The following is a 19,549-nucleotide window of genomic DNA, read 5'->3' as shown; positions in this document are numbered from 1 at the left end:
CATCAACCGAACGCCGCCAACGAGAGGCCTGGTTGACCACCGCCGAATTGTCACATCACCGCCGGTGTACCGCCGGCGCGCCACCGCCGGCAGAGGTGGTGGTGTTCGGCTGACTTAGAATTAATTTTGCGGCAATTCTTTATTGCATCAACCGCAAAGTCAAAGCTTTTCTTTTCTCGTGTGGTTAAGTATTTCGATTCCCCTGATTATAAATTAAGCAGGGCTTGCACTATCCTCAAATATCAGGGATTTCCCCGAAAATCTATGAGTCACCGAAAAAAAATTTGGTTCCCCGAATCCCCGAAAATCACCCAATCACGGTGTCACCCCTAGTGATTTATCACTTATGACTATCCCTGCCAAATATTACTTTGCATACCATAATTCTTCACAACTCTCTTGCTAATACACGGTTCTTCATATGTTGACAAAAGTATCGTCTTTCTGAAATGAGATTAAACCATTTCGAATGCATTTTCCCAATCGCTATAAGATTATTACATTGTTCGTAGTCAAGAATTTTATTTTTAAGGTGAACAGAACACATACACTGTACAGTTTCAGTTGGTAACCTAATCGTAAATTTGCAGAATTTTGTTTTCTTTTGCTATTTTTAGATACATTTTCTTAACGTTTAATACACATTTATTGAATGCCTGATAGATTAAAGAAAATACAATCTTCTTTCTGGAAATTTTTACCCCCCCCCCCAAAAAAAAAAAAACCTTTTGCCCCTCCCCCACTATTTTAAAAAATTACTTTTAAAGCATTTTTATTGAAAAAATTGGACCCCCCCCCCTAGATTTTGAAATTTACATTTCACCCCACCCCTAAACTCTTAGAAATTGTCCCCACTGGTTGTTAAAGGGCCTGTGAAAACTGTTTTAGGCCAAGGTTTACTTCAATTTTATCTTGCAGGAAATTAGAAAAGGGGAAAGTTTTGTTCCACAACACAATAAAATCCCCAAATCCCCAAAAGAAAAAATTTAATAATATCCAAAAAAGCCGCGGTTCAGCATTAGCCTACATGACATATATTCTATAAGGTAGCCAAAAAACTTGAAATGTATTTTCTTGGTTTTTTTAATTGTTATTAAAAACTTGTTTTTAATACAACTAAAGCTTTTTAGGAATCCAAAAGAGCAAAAAAAAAAAATCAATATCAAAGTCGCCCATTTCAACTGTTTTAAAGGTGACAAAACAGATATAGGCAAAAAAGAGTATTATGAAAAAATTAAGCTTCTAAGTTCAGACTAAGTTCAAACTTCTATTCGAAGTTTTGTATGCATTAATGCTCGATGAAAAAAAAATATATACTAATTTTGAAAATTATTTATGCTAAGAATACATAGCTAATAGATACTTCAACTATTATGCAAGGGTTCTGAAACACCACAGCCATTTCATTTCTACCAGATGTCTACTTCTCTTGATCAATAACGAAGAAGACCAGCGTCCAGCCAGCGACTTGAGAAGTTTTTAACTCATTAATAGGCCCGAATCTGTTGTAAATTCAAACTGGGATTTGAGAAAGACTGACAAAAACATTAATGTTTGCGGTCAACATTGATCGAGCCGGCGGCGTGCCGGCGACATCTCACCGGCGGCGGCAGGGAAAAATCATCGGCGGCGCGCCGCCACTGCTATTTTTGGTCCCGCTGCCACCGACCTTCCCTTATCGGAGCGGCACCGGGGTCTAATCACAATGAAGATTTCGACTTTTGTTGTTGAATCAACTAACAATGAATTCTCAGTTAATTCAACTCACATGATGCTTTCTTCAGTTGTCACAGATTTTGGATGGGCCAACATTTCATCGCCATTTAGGCTCTTCTTCTTTTTCTTCTAGCAGGACCAGGCGTTTTCCCCTTTACCTCACATTTGAAATTCAAATACTAATTGGGAACAGAGCCCTTAGGGGCGCCCCGGGGAAAAATTAATAACGGCGCCCTCCTCCCGAATCAAGAATAAGCAATAAAAGCCGAACCAAAGTGAAAATTTTAATCAAAGTGGGCAACCCCACAGCCACGACGCCCGGGAAAGCTTGCCCCGCCCCCCTCCCCACTTGAACGGCTGTGACTGGGAATCATTTAACCAAGAATTTGTTTTACACATGCTACTTGGGAACACCTAATGTGTAAACCATTTATGCACGGCTTGGGAATAAGAAGTCTTCATTTAAAAGAAATAAGTAATATTGCTTATTAGGGAGAAACTAAAGCAAACCTAATTTGGTTAGTGTTACAAAAACAGTACTATTCAAACTAGTTACATGTTAACAAAATACGGCGCAAAAGAGTAATACATATGTTCTATTTTACTTATCTTTTGATTAGATTCAGTTGAGAACGAGTCCAGATATTTCTGGGCGGCGAACTTTGTGGCAAAATATGAGATGGATTTTATTTGTCAGAATAAATTTCTCAAATTCTTGAACGTGTTCTAAAATTTAACTGATATGCTTCTGTAAACGTTAGATGCGTGCTTCCTCCCTAATTGTGGCGTCTATTCCTTTTAGATTTTCTTCCTCCTTTCTTTAAGACTTCTGGGAATAAGTCATGCCCTTCTTTGGGTTTCAGATTTTCTTCCTTTAATTCATCTTCACTTTAAGCACTTAGGTACTAGTAGCTGATTCAGGACATAAGCTAACTTGCAGCTGTCACTGGCACTAGTAAGAGATAGACGGTAGAATTCAGCTGTTTAAAGTCCTGAGTATTGAGGGAGATGAGGGGATGAGCGTGAGGGAGATTCCATGCCATGGAGGGCCTTATCAAAAGTTAAGAAGATGAAAGCCACCGATTGGTTGTAAGCCAGCTTTGATGACATTAAATGATTGAATTGATCTAGCAGCCTTAACATTTTTCTATCAAGGGAGAGTATAAACTCAAGTTTGATTCAGGTGAAGGAGTACATTGGCCTACATGAGGCTTGATTAAGCCATGAGAGACGATGGCATGATGGCGTAGAGGTTCTATTTCTACCCGTATCATTGTCTTATAGCTTCATTTGCCAATCTATCGCGAAGATTCATTCCGAAAACGCAATTCGAGCATAATTGAGGCTTGGATGTCAGAAATTTTGATTGCTATGTTTCGAAGTCATAAAAAAGGACAGAGCAGACTCAAAACTCATAATTTGGATTTTTTTTTTTTCGTTGTTTTTTTTTATATAATGCACATGACAGAAACAGAAACTATAAAATAAAACCTTATCATTTACCATTAACTTAGCACTGGATGGGTTTTGATAAAATACATCCATCACCATAGACCTCTGTATCTAAACTGCTTTCTGATTGTTGAATAATTTTCACAGTTTTTAGACAACAAAACGAAAGACGCTTGAGGCTGCTAGTGTCTAGTCTACAGTGATGATGTGCCAGACCTAATTTTGACAAAACTCAAGCCCCCCGCTTACGATACTCTTTAGTAAAAAACTGCTCACACAATTCAGACAACTCTCCCCCCCCCCCTCATCCACCATATCCCAAAATACTAGATCCACCACTCACCTTTCCTCTCAGCCGCATTTATGATTACAGTTCTATAGAATATTGTTTGTTGGTTCTAGAATTACACTTAGGAAAAAATGGTGATTTACCATAGGTTGTGCCAACAAGCTAGAACCTAAGCTAAATTAAGCTTACATACACACAAAGTAAAACAAGTTCAAGCCGATTAACCTTATTTTCACCAGTTTTGTTTTTGCACGTGTTGACCGTGTAAGATCGAAACACAATCCCAACAAAATGAGGATTTGAGCAATTATAGTTTGAAGTTCATAAGCTGCAAATGAAATTTTATGTTCTGACCAAGAATAAAAATAATAGAAAATCAAGGGATTTCGCAAACGTCATCAATCGACACAGCAGGACATATACCTAAGTATGATTTATCCAGGGCAAGACTGGTTTTTTGCATGTTTTGATTATGGACCACCGACAATAGGACAACAAAAACGACTGTACATGTTTCGAATAATACACGCACCTTGACCCTGAAGAATTTCATCCCCATTAGAAGAGATATTATACTCTGAGCTATAGGTTGGGTGTTTTCACGAAGGCGAAGCTCCTTCAACTCCTGTGAAAATCTTTTCCGAACTGACTGAAAACGTGACTGTGCTAATACACCAATAACTTCACCGTAGAGGTCCGCTATCTTTAAATGGTTGGAATAATTTGGAGAGCTCGCCAAACTGAAAAAAATAATCACAAATTAAAGAAATCCTAAAATATCTAGACCGTGTGTTTTTTCTTGTTTTGCAACTTTACATATTTTCACCCATCCAAAAAATCAAACATCCTAATTTTTTCCCTTCTTTTTTCAGCCAGTTTTGCACACAACTGTCATAAAAAAGGGGTAAATATTATGATAATTTAAAGAGTTCCTTTAATCATGGTTGCAGCATTTGCTGCAAACTAGTGTCAAAGTTCAGCCATAGCATTTTCGACATAACACCTTTAAATTAGGTATTGTTTTCTTAGACCACAACTGCCGTTCTAAGACGAACAAATAAACTTTCAAATGGGGATAAATCCATTTATTTAGGCAGTGAAAAACAAGTACAAAAGTCCAGATATTTCGGTCACATATACAGCGACCGTCTTCAGTAGAAATACTGTTTCAGTATTTCTACTGAAGACGGTCGCTGTATATGTGACAGAAATATCTGGACTTTTGTAACTGTTTTTTCAGTGTCTAAATAAATGGATTTATCCACATTTGAAAGTTTATTTGTTCGTTTCAGCCATAGTAACCAAAAAATTAAAAACACGCTGTGTAAAAAACTCACAAGTGAGGAAGAATCATCATTTGATGCTGATTAAGGATTGGTAAATATGATTTTGATCCGTGAAAAAATAATTGAAGCTCATTAGTCAAATTTAGCAATGTTTCTCAATAGACTTCGACCTAAGGAGCACAGCAAAGTTCAAACTTAACTAAATATATGTCGATTCCAAAACATAACTACTCCATCAAAAGACAGCTATACCTCCTTATGGTTTTTGGCGCCCTACGTTTTGGCTTATTTTTCTCAGATTTCCATCCACACTTCTGCTTTTTAAATTTGGCACACGGTACTACTAGAAACTGCATATAGAGATCGTTTTCATTATAAATGGAATTCTTGACGTTTCCTAAATTTTAAAATATACATGGTTGTGTAAGTTTCCACTTGACGAAACAAGCAATCAGATTTCATTTTCACCGTCCTTGGTACTTCGAGACAGGGTTGAGGTGCATCTATGATTGCGTAAGTTTCCACTTAAACAAACAAGCAATCAGATTTCATTTTCACTGTCCTTGGTACTTCGAGGTTGGGTTGAGGTGCATCTATGATTGCGTAAATTTCCACTTGACCAAACAAGCAATCAGATTTCATTTTCACCGTCCTCGGTACTTCGAGGTTGGGTTGAGGTGCATCTATGATTGCGTAAGTTTCTACTTAACCAAACAAGCAATCAGTATTCATTTTCACCGTCCTTGGTACTTCGAGGTTGGGTTGAGGTGCATCTATGATTTCGTAAGTTTCCACTTAACCAAACAAGCAATCAGATTTCATTTCCACCGTCCTTGCTACTTTGAGGTTGGGTTGACGTGCATCTATGATTGCGTACGTTTCCACTTAACCAAACAAGCAATCAGATTTCATTTTCACCGTCCTTGGTACTTCGAGGTTGGGTTGAGGTGCATCTATGATTTCGTAAGTTTCCGCTTAACCAAACAAGCCGTCAGATTTCATTTTCACTGTCCTTATTATTATAAGCATGTTAAGGGATCCACATAAAGCTTAACAGTACATTCACATTCTCAGTTTTTAAAACGTTAGTTTTTCTGTGATCAATCTTTCAGCTTTTTTTCTGTGTAAACCTCTCAAGGGTCAAAACACTAAAAATTAGTAGTAGCTTTGGAAAAGCCATTAGAACAAAAGTTAACCTAAAATACACGTGTGTTGAAGAAATACAACTGTTTTTAGATTAAAAAGATACATTAATTTGTTTGAAGGATTTAAAGCACAAAGCACATCAAAATCAAACATTTTTTGCCTCCTGGATTCATCTAAACTTCTAATGTCTATTCCTACCTAAAACTGCCATTTTCTAAGATTTTTCGTTTAGTTGTCAAAATGAATTTTTTAGTGCACTAACACATTTTATTCAGTGTTGCCATGTTCAACCACGAAAATAAGTAAGAAAAAATTATTAATTAAATTTGACAGGACTGTTCTTTCATAAAAATTCAAACATTAACCATCAATTGAGTCCCAAAGACATACACATTCAAAGGAAAGCTATACCTTTGTATTCTGTTTACCAAATGCTTATTTTTTACTAATTTTCAGCCATTTTTCTTCTTTTTGAATTGGGAGGCCAAAATTACCATAAACTGTATGTTTTTCATTGAAAATTGAATTCCCGATTTTGCCTGATTTTTTAACATGCATATGGCTGCGCAATTTTCTACTTAATCGATTCAGAAAATCTTATTTTATTTTCATTGTCCATGGTACTTTAGGAGATAATATATTTGAAAATGTAATGAATAAGTGTGATTAGGAGAAATGTTACAACTAGACCCCGGCGCCGCGCCGGTGGACCGACCGAACCCCACCGACGAGAGGCCCGGTCGAATGCCGCCGAAGTGTCGTAACGCCGCCGGCGCGCCACAGGCACGCCGCCGCCGGCAGAAGCGGCGGCGTTGGGTCGAATTTAAATTATTTTTACGGCAATTCTTTATTGCGTCAACCGCTAAGTCGGAGCTTTTCCTTCTCATGTGGTTTAGTATTTCGATTTTCCTGATTAGAAATCAAGCAGGGCTTGAACCATCCCTGAATTTTCGGGTATTTCTCTGAAAATCTATGCGTCATCCCGAAAAAAAATTTGGTTCCCCAAATCCCAGAAAATCACGCAATCACGGTGCCACCCCTAGGGATTTATCACCAGTGACTTTCCCTGCCAAATACTACTTTGTATACCATGATTCTTCACTACTCTCTTGTTCATTAATTTTTGTCTCTTTTGTTACTTTGCATAAAAACCAGACAGATGCAATATGCTATTGCAAATATTGCAATATACACAGTTCTTCATACATTGACCAAAAAAAGTATTGTCTTTATGAAATGAGTTTAAATCATTTCGAATGCAGTTTCCCAATCGTTATTTCTTACATCATTCTTAGTCAATAAATTTATTTTCAAGTTGAATAGAATTATAGAACGCATTCACTACTATACAGCTTCAGCCTTTTGTTTATTTTCTTAATGTTTAATACTCAATTATTGAACACCTGATAGAAAATACAATATTCTTTCTGGACAATTTTTTCCCCCCCCCCCAAAAAAAAAAAAAAAAAAAAAAAAAAAACAGCCTTCGGTTGAGAAAAAATTTAGCTATAGACTAAGCTATGCACAAGGTTGGGGAACTAAAGATTAAACCGGAAGTTACCCCAAAAAAATGTTATATAAATAAAATTTAAAATACCGCCTATAGGGGAGGGGGATAGGGGTCTATTATTTTTAAATTATGGTACCTCATTTTTTTTTTTTTACTGAAAGCAGGGATGCCAAAAAGATAATTATTTTTTTCAATTAAAGTGTAGACATGAGAAAATGATATCAAATTCCCTGGGAAACCATTGAAATATTTTGATAGACCCAGGGCCCCCCATTAGGACTTGTTCATTGTCTTGGGTATTTTGCGATTTCTCATAGGCTACTGGCCTTATTTGGCTTTTTTTTGCGCTCCCTTTTAATTACATTCTTTGGATCTTAAGGAATGCCATGGCGAATCTATCACTCAGTTTTCCAATAATTTGAGGTATATCTGAATAATTTCGACATTTTTGTTGTTGTCTTTGTACCCCTTTACTCATCCCCTCAATTTTTTTTTTCAAGGAAAACTAAGCTGTTTAACGTTATTTTGCGTGTTTGTTTGAACCATATAGTGACCTTGTTAATTATTCAGTAAATTATTTTTCTAACGAAAGCTGAGACGGTTACCTATCAAGGTGGTATCCAGAGAGAGGGAGGGGGTTCGGGAGGTATTATATTTAAATGATAATAGCTCGAAATTTTAGTTATTGAAAGCAGGGATCCCAAAAAGTTCACTTTTTTAATTTAAAGCAGAGACGGCATTCTATCAAGGTGGTATCCAGAGGGGGGGGGGGGTATTGAGCTATCATATTTAAATGATAATACCTCGATTTTTTTTTTTAGCAGGGGTGCCAATAAGTTAATTATTTTCTTTTATTTAAAGCAGAGACGGTATCCTATCAAGATAGTATCCAGATGGGGAGGCATAGGGAATTATTATATTTAAGTGATAGTACCTTGATTTTTTTTTATTGAAAGCAGGGTTGCCAAAAAGTTGAAAAGCTGGCAACAATTAACAAGATTTTTATGATTTATACTTGATACAGCACTTGCATGGTTTTATCGTCCAAAGGGAAAGGGAGATGTGCGTCCAACCCGGACATATGCGTCCAATTCCTATTGATGAAACGGTTTTACTTTGAAAACATTCATTCATATGTACCAGGCAGATTCACACTAAAAGGAATTGGTGTGATGAAAGCGATATCGACATCCCCACCTAACGTTGCGCTCGAGTAACAATGGCGCCCTTGGTCCATTGCCCAAGTTACATTAAAAGGCCAGGTCATAATAAAAGCTTTCAATTTGGGAGGTTCAAGGAGGAGTCTTTGACAGTCTTATGACCTCAGGGTACTAGATGTTGCAACGTTCTTACGTATCTACAGTGGTTTAGAAAATTCGATCCCCCCACAAATGATTACAAAAAATATGCACAAATGTAACATTTGGAATATTATAACACTTTTTTCAAAGCTTTGAAGAAAAGCAAAAAAGTCTAAATACCCCTAACTACGCTTGAAAGCTATTTTAAAAAGAAACTCTTTGGTCATTTCCATGGAAATGACCATAGCAGAAGCTTTGAGCCTGGGTGGGGATCAAAGAGGAGTCTAATTATTTTGACCACAGGTGACTTACTGTTGCGACTTTCTTAAATTTGGTAATTCTTGTGAGCATTTGGAAATCAAAGCTTAAACTCAATAACTGATACTAAGTGTCCTAACATTTTGCTTGGATTAAAAGTGACGAACTAGGATGAACATTTCAATATCTTCCTGGAGCTACTTCAGTCTGCATATTATTTCATTTAATTACACTTAAAACGGATGAGCTTTTAATTTTTTACCTAAGAAAATAGCTGGCGCTTCATTTTTCTTCATAGCGAATAAACTATTGAGTTACTTTTTTTTCACTACAATTGAAGTGTCGACATATGAAGTGTCCATAATGCATTTTTCTGTTTAATAAATTTATTTCTTTTAGATATAGTTTATACTTTGATTTATATTAGTTGTTTATCAGTTTGTAATCTAGAAAAGATAACCAAGATAAAAAAACGAATAATAACCAAAAAAGCAGCCAAAAGCAATAAAAAAGCAGCAGTTCGGCCTTAGCCTATATGACATATATTCTATAAAGAAGCCAAAAAAAAACTTTAAAATGCATTTTTTTTTTTTTTTTAAATTGTAATTAAAAACCAGTTTTTAATACAAGAAGGCTTCTTAGGAATCCAAAAAAGCAAAAAAAAAAATCAATATCAAAGTCGCCCATTTCAACTGTTTTAAATGTTATAAAACAGATATTGGCAAAGGGCATTATGAAAGAATTAAGCTTCTAAGTTCAAAGTTATATTCAAAGTTTTTATCCAAATAACTGACGAATTTTGTGATACGGTATTTGAAGTTGTGTATGCAGTAATGCTCGATGAAAAAAACTACTAATTTTGATAATTATTTACGTAAAGAATATATAGCTAATAGATACTTCAACTATTCGTATTATGCAAGGGTTCTGAAACGCCACAGCCATTTCGTTTCTACCAGATTTCTACTTCTCTTGATGAATAACGAAAGACCAGTTTCCAGCCAGCGACTTGTGAATTTTTGAACTCATGAATAGGCTCGAATCTGTTGTAAATTTAAGCTGTGATTTGAGAAAGACTGATGAAAACATTAATGTTTTCGGTCAACATTGATCGCGCCGGCGGCGCGCCGCCGACATCTTACCGGCGGCGCGCCACCGGCGTCTTAGAGGCGGCGCGGCGCGGCGTACTGTTTTTTGCCCCGCCGCCGCCGGTCTTCCCTCATCGGCGCGGTGTCGGGGTCTAGTTACAACCCTGCTAGGTAGCTGAGGAGATTGGTCAAGGTAAGTGTGGGGCACGTTGAAAGTTTTAGGACATTATAGGGCAGTTTTTTTTTACTTTATTTTATTAATCTAATAATTTATTTACTATTTATTATTATTTCAGAGTATTACCATTGCCAGGCTGTTTCTGCAATACATATCAAATGAAATTGTATTTTCTCTAATCAACTTTTTTAAAACAAAGAATAATTACATTCTAAGATCACACTGGCTATACATGACGTTCGAAACCAAGAAAGGAAAGGGTATAATAAATGAAAAATAAAATCAAATAGGTGAAAAACGGAGGATTCTGTCAGCCAGTAGCAAAATACGAAGACGAAAAACAAGCAAATATTTCGACAAGGACCTCCGCCAAGTCATCATCAGGGATCAAAAAAAAAAAAATCTAACCTTTCAAAGTGAACTTGACAAGAAGAGAAAAGATAATCTTTCTCTTCTTGTTTCTCTTCTTATTCTTCTATTTTCTCTTCTTGTCAAGTTCACTTCGAAAGGTTAGATTTTTTTTCCCCTGATGATGACTTGGCAGAGGTCCTTGTCGAAATATTTGCTTGTTTTTCGTCTTCGTATTTTGCTTCTGGCTGGCAAAATCCTCCTTTTCTCACCTATTTGATTTTATTTTTTATTTATTACACCCTTTCCTTCCTTGGTATCGTACGTAAAACAAAGAATAACATACCCCTCTTTAAATTTGAAATGCTTAAATGCCAAATTTTCGATGTGTTGAATCAAATCATCATGTCCCGGATGCACAGAAAGTTGCTTAAGTACTTCAATTAAAACCAGGCAAAATACGAATTCTATTGCCAAATCACGCCTCTCCTGAATGAATTCTTCCTCCATTGATGAAGGCATGTCCGTTACTGTTGAACTAAAAAGGAAAAATGATGAAGCAAAAAAGATGAAAGGAAAAATTAATGAAGCATTTCCGTTACTGTTAAGCTAAAAACGAAAAATAATGAAGCAAAAAAGATGAAAGATAAAATCAATGAAGCATTTCCGTTACTGTTAAGCTAAAAAGAAAAATTGATGAAGACATGTCCGCTACTTTTGAACTAAAAAAGGAAACTGAGGAAGAAAAAACGATTAAAGAAAAATTGATGAAGACAGGTTCATTGCTCTTGAGCTAAAAAGGAAAAATGATGAAAGGAAAAATCGATGAAGGCAGGTCCATTACTGTTGAACTAAAAGGATAATTACTTAAGAAAAAATGAGGAAAGGAAAAAAAAGATCAAGGCAGGTCCATTACTGTTGAACTAAAAAGGAAAAATGATGAAAGGAAAAAATTGACGGAGGCAGGGCCATTACTGTTGAACTAAAAAGGAAAAATGATGAAATAAAAAAAATGACGAAGGTAGGTCTATTACTGTTGAACTAAAAAAGAAAATGATGAAAGGAAAAACTAATGAAGGCAGGTCCATTACTGTTGAACTAAAAAGGAAAGTTATTGAAGAAATAATGATGAAAGGAAAAATTTATGAAGGAAGGTTCGTTACTGTTGAACTAAAAAGGATAAATGAATTAAAAACAATAGAAATGTTAGATGTGAACATCGATTTACAACTCTTTTTGTTACTGACATTTAAAAAATTCTGGACATTTATTTCATACACATATAAATTGTCTAATGATATCCTTTCAACTATTCACGAACAAATACACATCCAAATAAACTTACACTGCACCATAGAAAATGAACAGTTAAAAAGAGCGGGGGAAGGGAAGAGATAAAGAAGGGGAAAAACGAAAGAGAAGAAAAAGGTAACATTTAAATGTAGGCGCGATTTAAAGGATATAAAAGATTTTAAGTACGTCATACAATCAAGCAGGTCTGTTCCAGCCATAACTGATATGAATAAAAACTTGTCACACCGTTAAAGTATTTTATACCTTACCTCTGTGCCGACCAAATCTGCTAGTTAGTGTTGAAATCCATGTTTTTAGATTTCATCCCGACTTTGTTCATTGGTCAACAGGAAAATAAAAGGCGAGCCGAAGCCAACCAATGAAATTCATCCTTACGAGTCTTTGCATGAAGGTGACAAGGCAGTTGCCGAAGGTTGTTTTTTTTTTTTTTTTTTTTGACGGGAAAAACATCCGCTTGTCGTTATCAGCGGTCTTTAGTTGGATAACGACAGAAAAAAAAATCTTGAAGACTAAAATGTCTTCTCTGAAGGTAATAAATTTTCTAATGCCCTCTCCCCTATGCAGGCATTTTTTCTAGCCTACTAAATAGCAAATAGATAGCAACAAAAATGATTTATTTCCGTTATTTTTTCAATAATATAAAACATATCTTAATAATATAATATATGTTACAATGATTATATAAAAATTCAATATCACCAGAAAAACAGAATTAACTGATCCCCGCAAAGGCTCTACGGCCTGAAAACGATAATGGGGAATAAGAGACTGGCAGCGATTATTAAAAGGCAGAAGTTGGGACAGTTCCGAAGGTAAGTTAATTTTCTTTTATATTCTATGATAAATATGTGCATGCTTAAATTTTATTATTCAGTTTACCTTGTTCTAGGTCAATCCATTTAGGAATAAAATAGAAGAAAAAAAACTTTTGGGACTTCCGTATTAGCCATGCTCTACAATTTTGCTCTCTTGGATGTGCGAGAACGGTTCTTATCTGCCTGTATTCAGAGATAATTAGCTTACGCTGAGCAGAAAAACTACGATATAGTTATATTTTATCAAATATTTAATATATAGAGTTGGTATTTTGGTTGGGTTAGGTATTTAATATAATGCGTTCTGGGCGGCCCGCTTTACATAATTCTTTGCTGTAGTTTCCATAATTTTGGTAATAAAGTATTATATTATTCATCATATTTTGGTATATTTCATCAGGATTAACCTAACTTGCCTTCTCGAGTGTGTACTGACGGTGCTTGTCTATTATATAAAACACACTCCAGAAGTAAAGTTTGGTGAATGCTAATGAAATGAAGCAAAATATGATGAAAATACAATGCTTTAGTAACAAAATTATGAAAACTACCGCAAAGAATTATGGAAGGGGGGCTGCCCAGAGCGCGTAACCTAAAATAGCCTAACCTAACCAAAATACCAACTAAATATTTAATTAAAAAAAACTATAATGTGGTTTCACAACGAGCCGAAGGCTATTGTCTGGTATAGACAGCGTGAAAAACCGGGTATTCATAATACACATTCTCGAGTGTGTTTTACATTTTAGACAAGTACCGCATTGCTGAACATAGTACCATGTATAGACAAGTAGAGTACCACCTGAAGCTGACAAGCTGGCAGACACTCTTTCCCATCCAATTCAAAATTTCTGTTTTTCAGCCTCAAAATATTTTCATTTATTTTTTTGTTAATTCTGAATCTTTAAAATTTGTTAGGTGATCTTTTATATTAGGATTCACTGAACCGGCACTTACTTTCGGCTAGTCAAGGTAACGATCTTTCGGACGTATAATACACCAAATAATGCACCGCATTTACTATACACCGTATGGTAGCAACCGTATAACACGAAGTTTTATGGCAAATAGTAAAGAGTAATATTAAAACCTCAAGTAAAGATAGCAATAAAAATGATGAAAACAAACTTAAAATTAGCCAAAATTACAAATAAGTGTGTTGGTGCTAGCTTCCTCAAATCCCCTAAAGGCTAAACTCTTATTTGCCCATTATTCAAATATATAAATACTACTTAAATTAAATATTTTGTTCAGCCAATTGATTTTCTACACACTTGAACGATAGGGATGTCAAAGGGAAGAAACATTGAAGAAAAATAGTGCCTGGTTATACTAACACGCATTATTAATATTAAAAAAAGATTATTTCAAATCATAGGCAGTGCAATAGCGCTGCCTAAGTAAAGAACAATGTTGGCACAATGTATTATTTTTTTTTTCATACCAGGGCACTTTGTATCAAAGAAGTTGTTGTAGAAACTTGGAAATGGGCTCATTCGATTGGAAATTGAAACGGTTAGTGCCCTTTTTAATAGTCGAAAGTGATTGGAAGGCAACCCCTTCCACGCCCACCCTTTCCTCAAACACATCCAATCAAAATTTTGAGATAGCCATTTTGTTCAGCGTAGTTGATTTTCATATAGAGATAATTTTTTTGAGGAGGACACTCCCCCACAGCCCTCGGGACAAGGGTTGTAAGTTATGCCCTGGGGGCATATAAGGGTTTTATAGAAAGCGTTGTCGTAGACACTACAAAAAAAGCTTATTCGATTGAAAACTCAAAGGGCTAGTGCCCTTTTTAATGGTCGAAAGTAATTGGAGGGCAACTCGCCCCCCTTCCACGCCCATTATTTTCCAAAACATATCCAATGCCAATTTTGAGATAGCCATTTTGTTCAACGTAGTTGAAAGTTCTGGAAATTATGCCTTTGAACAGGACACTCCCCCCCCCATAGTCTTCCGGACAAGGGTTATAAGTTATGGCCTGGGGGCATATAAGGTTTTCATTGAAATCTTTGTCGAAGAAACTTGAAAAAGGTTCATTCGATTGGAAATTCAAAGGGCTAGTGCCCTTTTTAATAGTCCAAAGTGATTGGAGGGCAACTAACCTCCCTCTAACTCCTACTTTTTCCCCAAACACACCCAATCAAAATTTTGGGATGGCCATTTTGTTCACCGTAGTTGAAAGTTCTGGCAATTTGGTCTTTGAGGGTGACAACCCCCCCCCCCCCCCAAAGCCCTTAGGGAAAGGGTTGTAAGTTATGCCCTGGGGGCATATAAGGTTTTTATAGAAAGCGTGGTCATACAAACTTAAAAAAGGGTTCATTCAATTTGAAATTGATTTTGCTAGTGCCCTTTCAGTAGAAGTGACCCTATTGATCGTGACAGCACCCCAAATATGGGCATAGATTCATTAGGGAGAACACGTGGTTAATGGGGTCAATGACCTCTTTAATCAAAGTGTGTCAACAACAACAACATCGACCTTGACATTCGCTGAGAGCGTGCACTTACAACAACAACAACATTGACCTTGGAACACCTGTGCTGTCGACCTCAATTCACCTATCATGAATCAATAATTCCCCTTAGAAACAACAAATTAATTCCCCTTTCTTGACAGATCAATCAACCAATGACATCATCTGTCAGACTTTAAAAATTTTCGCCTAGAAACGATTCTCAAGGAATAGATCCAAGTCATTAATGTCATTGCCTCGGAAACAACTCTTTTGGTCGAACTCCAAAGGATATTAATAACCAAAGACCATGGAAACAATTCTCCAAGAAACATCTTAGCGATGAATTATTTTAGCGCGGGAATCAGGTTTCTTATTAATTTGAAATGCATTAGCGCAGAGATGCCAAAAACAAAAGGAACACGCTGAAATTACGTTTAGGGATTATTTGGGCGAAACTGTTTTAGACAGGCTATGGAACTATTTCGGCGAAACAGTTAGAGACATTTTGAAAGAAGATTTTAGGATAGGTTTTAGAAGATAATTTGAGGGTGAAACTCTGTGGTCGTTATAATACACAAGTTTCATTTGAACAGTGTTGTGAGGTCCTCTAACCCAACCCCAAAGGGTTCCGATCCCCCACCCCAACCCCGAAGGAAGCCCCCGGTACTCAAAGGTCCCCCAAGCTCCCAAAGAGCCCCATCCCCCCAAACGCCCTCCTCAGACCCTCAAAGGCCCTCCTCTGGTCCTCAAAGGGCCCCCGGACTCCCAAAGGGCACCCCGGACCCCAGAGGCCCTCCCCCCGGTCCCCAAAGGTCCCCCGGGCCAGAGAAGCGCCGCTGGGATGCGCCGTGGGCCAGGAAAGCGGCGTGGGATGCGCCGCAGGATGTGCCGCAGGAATGCCCCGCGGGTCAGGAAAGCGCCGCAGGGGAGGCACCGCAGGGAGGCACCGCAGGAAAGCGCCGCAGGATGCGCCGCAGGGATGCGCTGCAAAAAAAGTAAACTAAAAAGTAAAAATTTCGAAATGTTATCCCCCAAACGCCCTCCTCAGACCCCCAAAGGCCCTCCCCTGGTCCTCAAAGGTCCCCCGGGCTCCCAAAGGGCCAACCGGCCCCCAAGGGTCCCCCGGGCCCCCAAAGGTCCTCCCCCGGTCCCGAAAGGTCCACTGGGCTCCCAAAGGCCCTCCCCCGGTCCCCAAAGGTCCCCGGGCTCCCAAAAGACCCCTCAATCCTCAAGGGCCCCCGGATCCCCAAACGCCCTCCCTGGGCACCAAAGGTCCTCCCCCGGTCCCCATACATGCACACAAAAACTTAAACACACACAAACTTACACACACACGCACAAAAACTTACACACACACACAAAAACTTACACACACACACGAAAACTTACGCACACACACGAAAACTTACACACACACTCAAAAACTTACACACACACAAAAACTTACACACACACACACAAAAACTTACACATGCACACGAAAACTAAAATTCAGATAAAATCTTACATGCTCACAAAAACTTACACACACACACACACAAAAATTACACACACACACACACTAAAACTCACACACACACTCCAAAAATTAGACACACAAAAAAAATTACACACACACACACACACAAAAACTTAAAAATGAAAAAAAAAAAAAATCACACACACACACACACAAAAACTTACACACACACACACACACACACACAAAAATAAAAAACACACACAAACAAAAACATACACACACACTCACAAACTAAAAAAAACAAAAAATAACAAAAACACACACACAAACAAACATATACACACACACAAAAAAAAAAATAGCACAAACACAAACGTATACACACACACACACACACAAACTTACACACACTCACAAAAAAATGACAGCCACACACAAAAGCTTAGACACACAAAAACTTACACACACACACACACAAAAACTTAGACCCACAAGCAAAAACTTACATGCACACAAAAACTTAAATGCACACACAAACTTACACACACACACAAAAACTTACACACACGCACAAAAACTTACACAACCACACACAAAAACTAACACACACACACACAAAAAATAAAAATTACACTCACACACCAAAACTTAAACACACACGCAAAAACTAACACACAAACAAAAACTTACACACACACACACACAAAAACTGACACATGAACACAAAAAACACTCACACACTAACACAAAATTAAAAAAACACTAACAAAAAATAAACAAACACAAAAGACAAATTAATCAAAAACTAAAAATCTTAAACACAAAAAAAATTACACACACACACACACAAACACACACACACATAAACAAACACACACACACACAAAAAAAACTTACACACACACAAACTTATACACACACAAACACACACAAACTTAAAAACACACACACAAAAACTTACATCCACACACAAAAGCTAGACACACAAAAACTTACACACACACACACACAAAAACTTAGACCCACACGCAAAAACTTACATGCACACAAAAACTTACATGCACACAAAAACTTACACACACACACAAAAACTTACACACACGCACAAAAACTTACACACACACACACAAAAACTTACACACACACACAAATTAAAACTTACACACACACACGCAAAAACTTACACACACACACCAAAACTTACACACAAACACACAAAAACTTACACACACACACACAAACAAAAACTTAAACATGCACACGAAAACTTAAATGCACACAAAAACTTACAGGCACACAAAAACTTACACACACACACACACAAAAAAATTAATCAAACAAACACAAGAACTAACACACACACACGCACAAAAAAACAAAAAAACACACTAATACACACACACACACACACAAACACACACAAAAACTTAAAAATGAACACAAAAAAACACACAAACACACGCACAAAAAATTACACACACACACAAACACAAACACACACACACACGAAAACAAAAACACACACGCCAAAACTAACACACACACACACAAACACACACACACACACACACACACAAAAAAAACTAACACAAGCACACTAAAACTAACAAGCACACAAAAACATACCATCACACAAAAACTAACACACACACACACACACAACACTTACACACACACACACACGAAAACTTACTTGCGAAAACACACAAAAGTTAGAAAAAATACAAAATAATCCTTTATTACCTCTGCAAAAAGTATAAAAATGAAGAATTCATACACATTTTCAACTAGCTAAGGGTAAGTGTTTTAAATATGAACAATTCTGTTGCGAAAACACACAAAAGTTAGAAAAAATAAAAAATATTCCTTTATTACCTCTGCACAACGGGTAAAAATGAAGAATTCATACACATTTTCAACTAGCTAAGGGTAAGTGTTTTAAATATGAGCCATTCTATTGCGAAAACACACAAAAGTTAGAAAAAATACAAAATTTTCCTGTATTACCTCTGCAATACGGCTAAAAATGAAGAATTCATCCACATTTTCAACTAGCTAAGGGTAAGTGTTTTAAATATGAGCCATTCTGTTGCGAAAACACACAAAAGTTAGAAAAAATACAAACTAATCCTTTATTACCTCTTCAAAACGTCTAAAAAATAAGAAAACATACACTAAATATTCGAGATAAGGTTAAATTTTTTAAATATGAGCCTTTCTATTGAGAAAACACACAAAAGTTAGAAAAAATGCAAAATGATCCTTTATTACCTCTGCAATACGGGTAAAAATGAAGAATTCATACACATTTTCAACTAGCTAAGGGTGTGTTTTAAATATGAGCCATTCTGTTGCGAAAACACACAAAAGTTAGAAAAAATACAAAATATTCATTTATTACCTCCACAATACGGGTAAAAATGAAGAATTCATACACATTTTCAACTAGCTAAGGGTAAGTGTTTTAAATATGAGCCATTCTGTTGCGAAAACACACAAAAGTTAGAAAAAATACAAAATATTCCTTTATTACCTCTGCAAAATGGGTAAAAATGAAGAATTCATACAAATTTTCAACTAGCTAAGGGTAAGTGTTTTAAATATGAGCCAGTCTATTGCAAAAACACACAAAAGTTAGAAAATATGCAAAATGTTCCTTTATTACCTCTGCAAAATGGCTAAAAATGAAGAATTCATACACATTTTCAACTAGCTAAGGGTAAGTGTTTTAAATATGAGCCATTCTGTTGCGAAAACACACAAAGGTTAGAAAAAATACAAAATATTCGTTTATTACCTCTGCAATACGACTAAAAATGAAGAATTCATACACATTTTCAACTAGCTAAGGGTAAGTGTTTTAAATATGTGCCATTCTGTTGCGAAAACACACAAAAGTTAGAAAAAATACAAAATATTCCTTT

The 19,549-nt window shown here is 36.5% G+C and overlaps 1 protein-coding gene across 1 annotated transcript in view; it reads right to left on the bottom strand.

Annotated features, from left to right (window-relative positions):
• The window catches only part of fry (microtubule binding protein furry), a 303,691-nt gene that overhangs the window by 246,807 nt on the left and 37,335 nt on the right, over positions 1-19,549 (bottom strand). The window contains exons 5-6 of the mRNA XM_089104145.1: positions 10,919-11,110; positions 3,990-4,197 (exon numbers count right to left, since the gene is read on the bottom strand). Coding sequence (XP_088960271.1) covers positions 3,990-4,197; positions 10,919-11,110 — 400 coding nt within the window. The remainder of the gene's footprint in view (positions 1-3,989; positions 4,198-10,918; positions 11,111-19,549) is intronic.

The sequence above is a fragment of the Artemia sp. Qi Xiang Cuo genome, chromosome 18 (genome assembly GCF_049724085.1).
Source record: "Artemia sp. Qi Xiang Cuo chromosome 18, ASM4972408v1, whole genome shotgun sequence".
Lineage (NCBI taxonomy): Eukaryota > Metazoa > Arthropoda > Branchiopoda > Anostraca > Artemiidae > Artemia > Artemia sp. Qi Xiang Cuo.
Note: the sequence above shows the minus strand (reverse complement) of the source record. Positions and strands in the feature narration are given on the sequence as shown.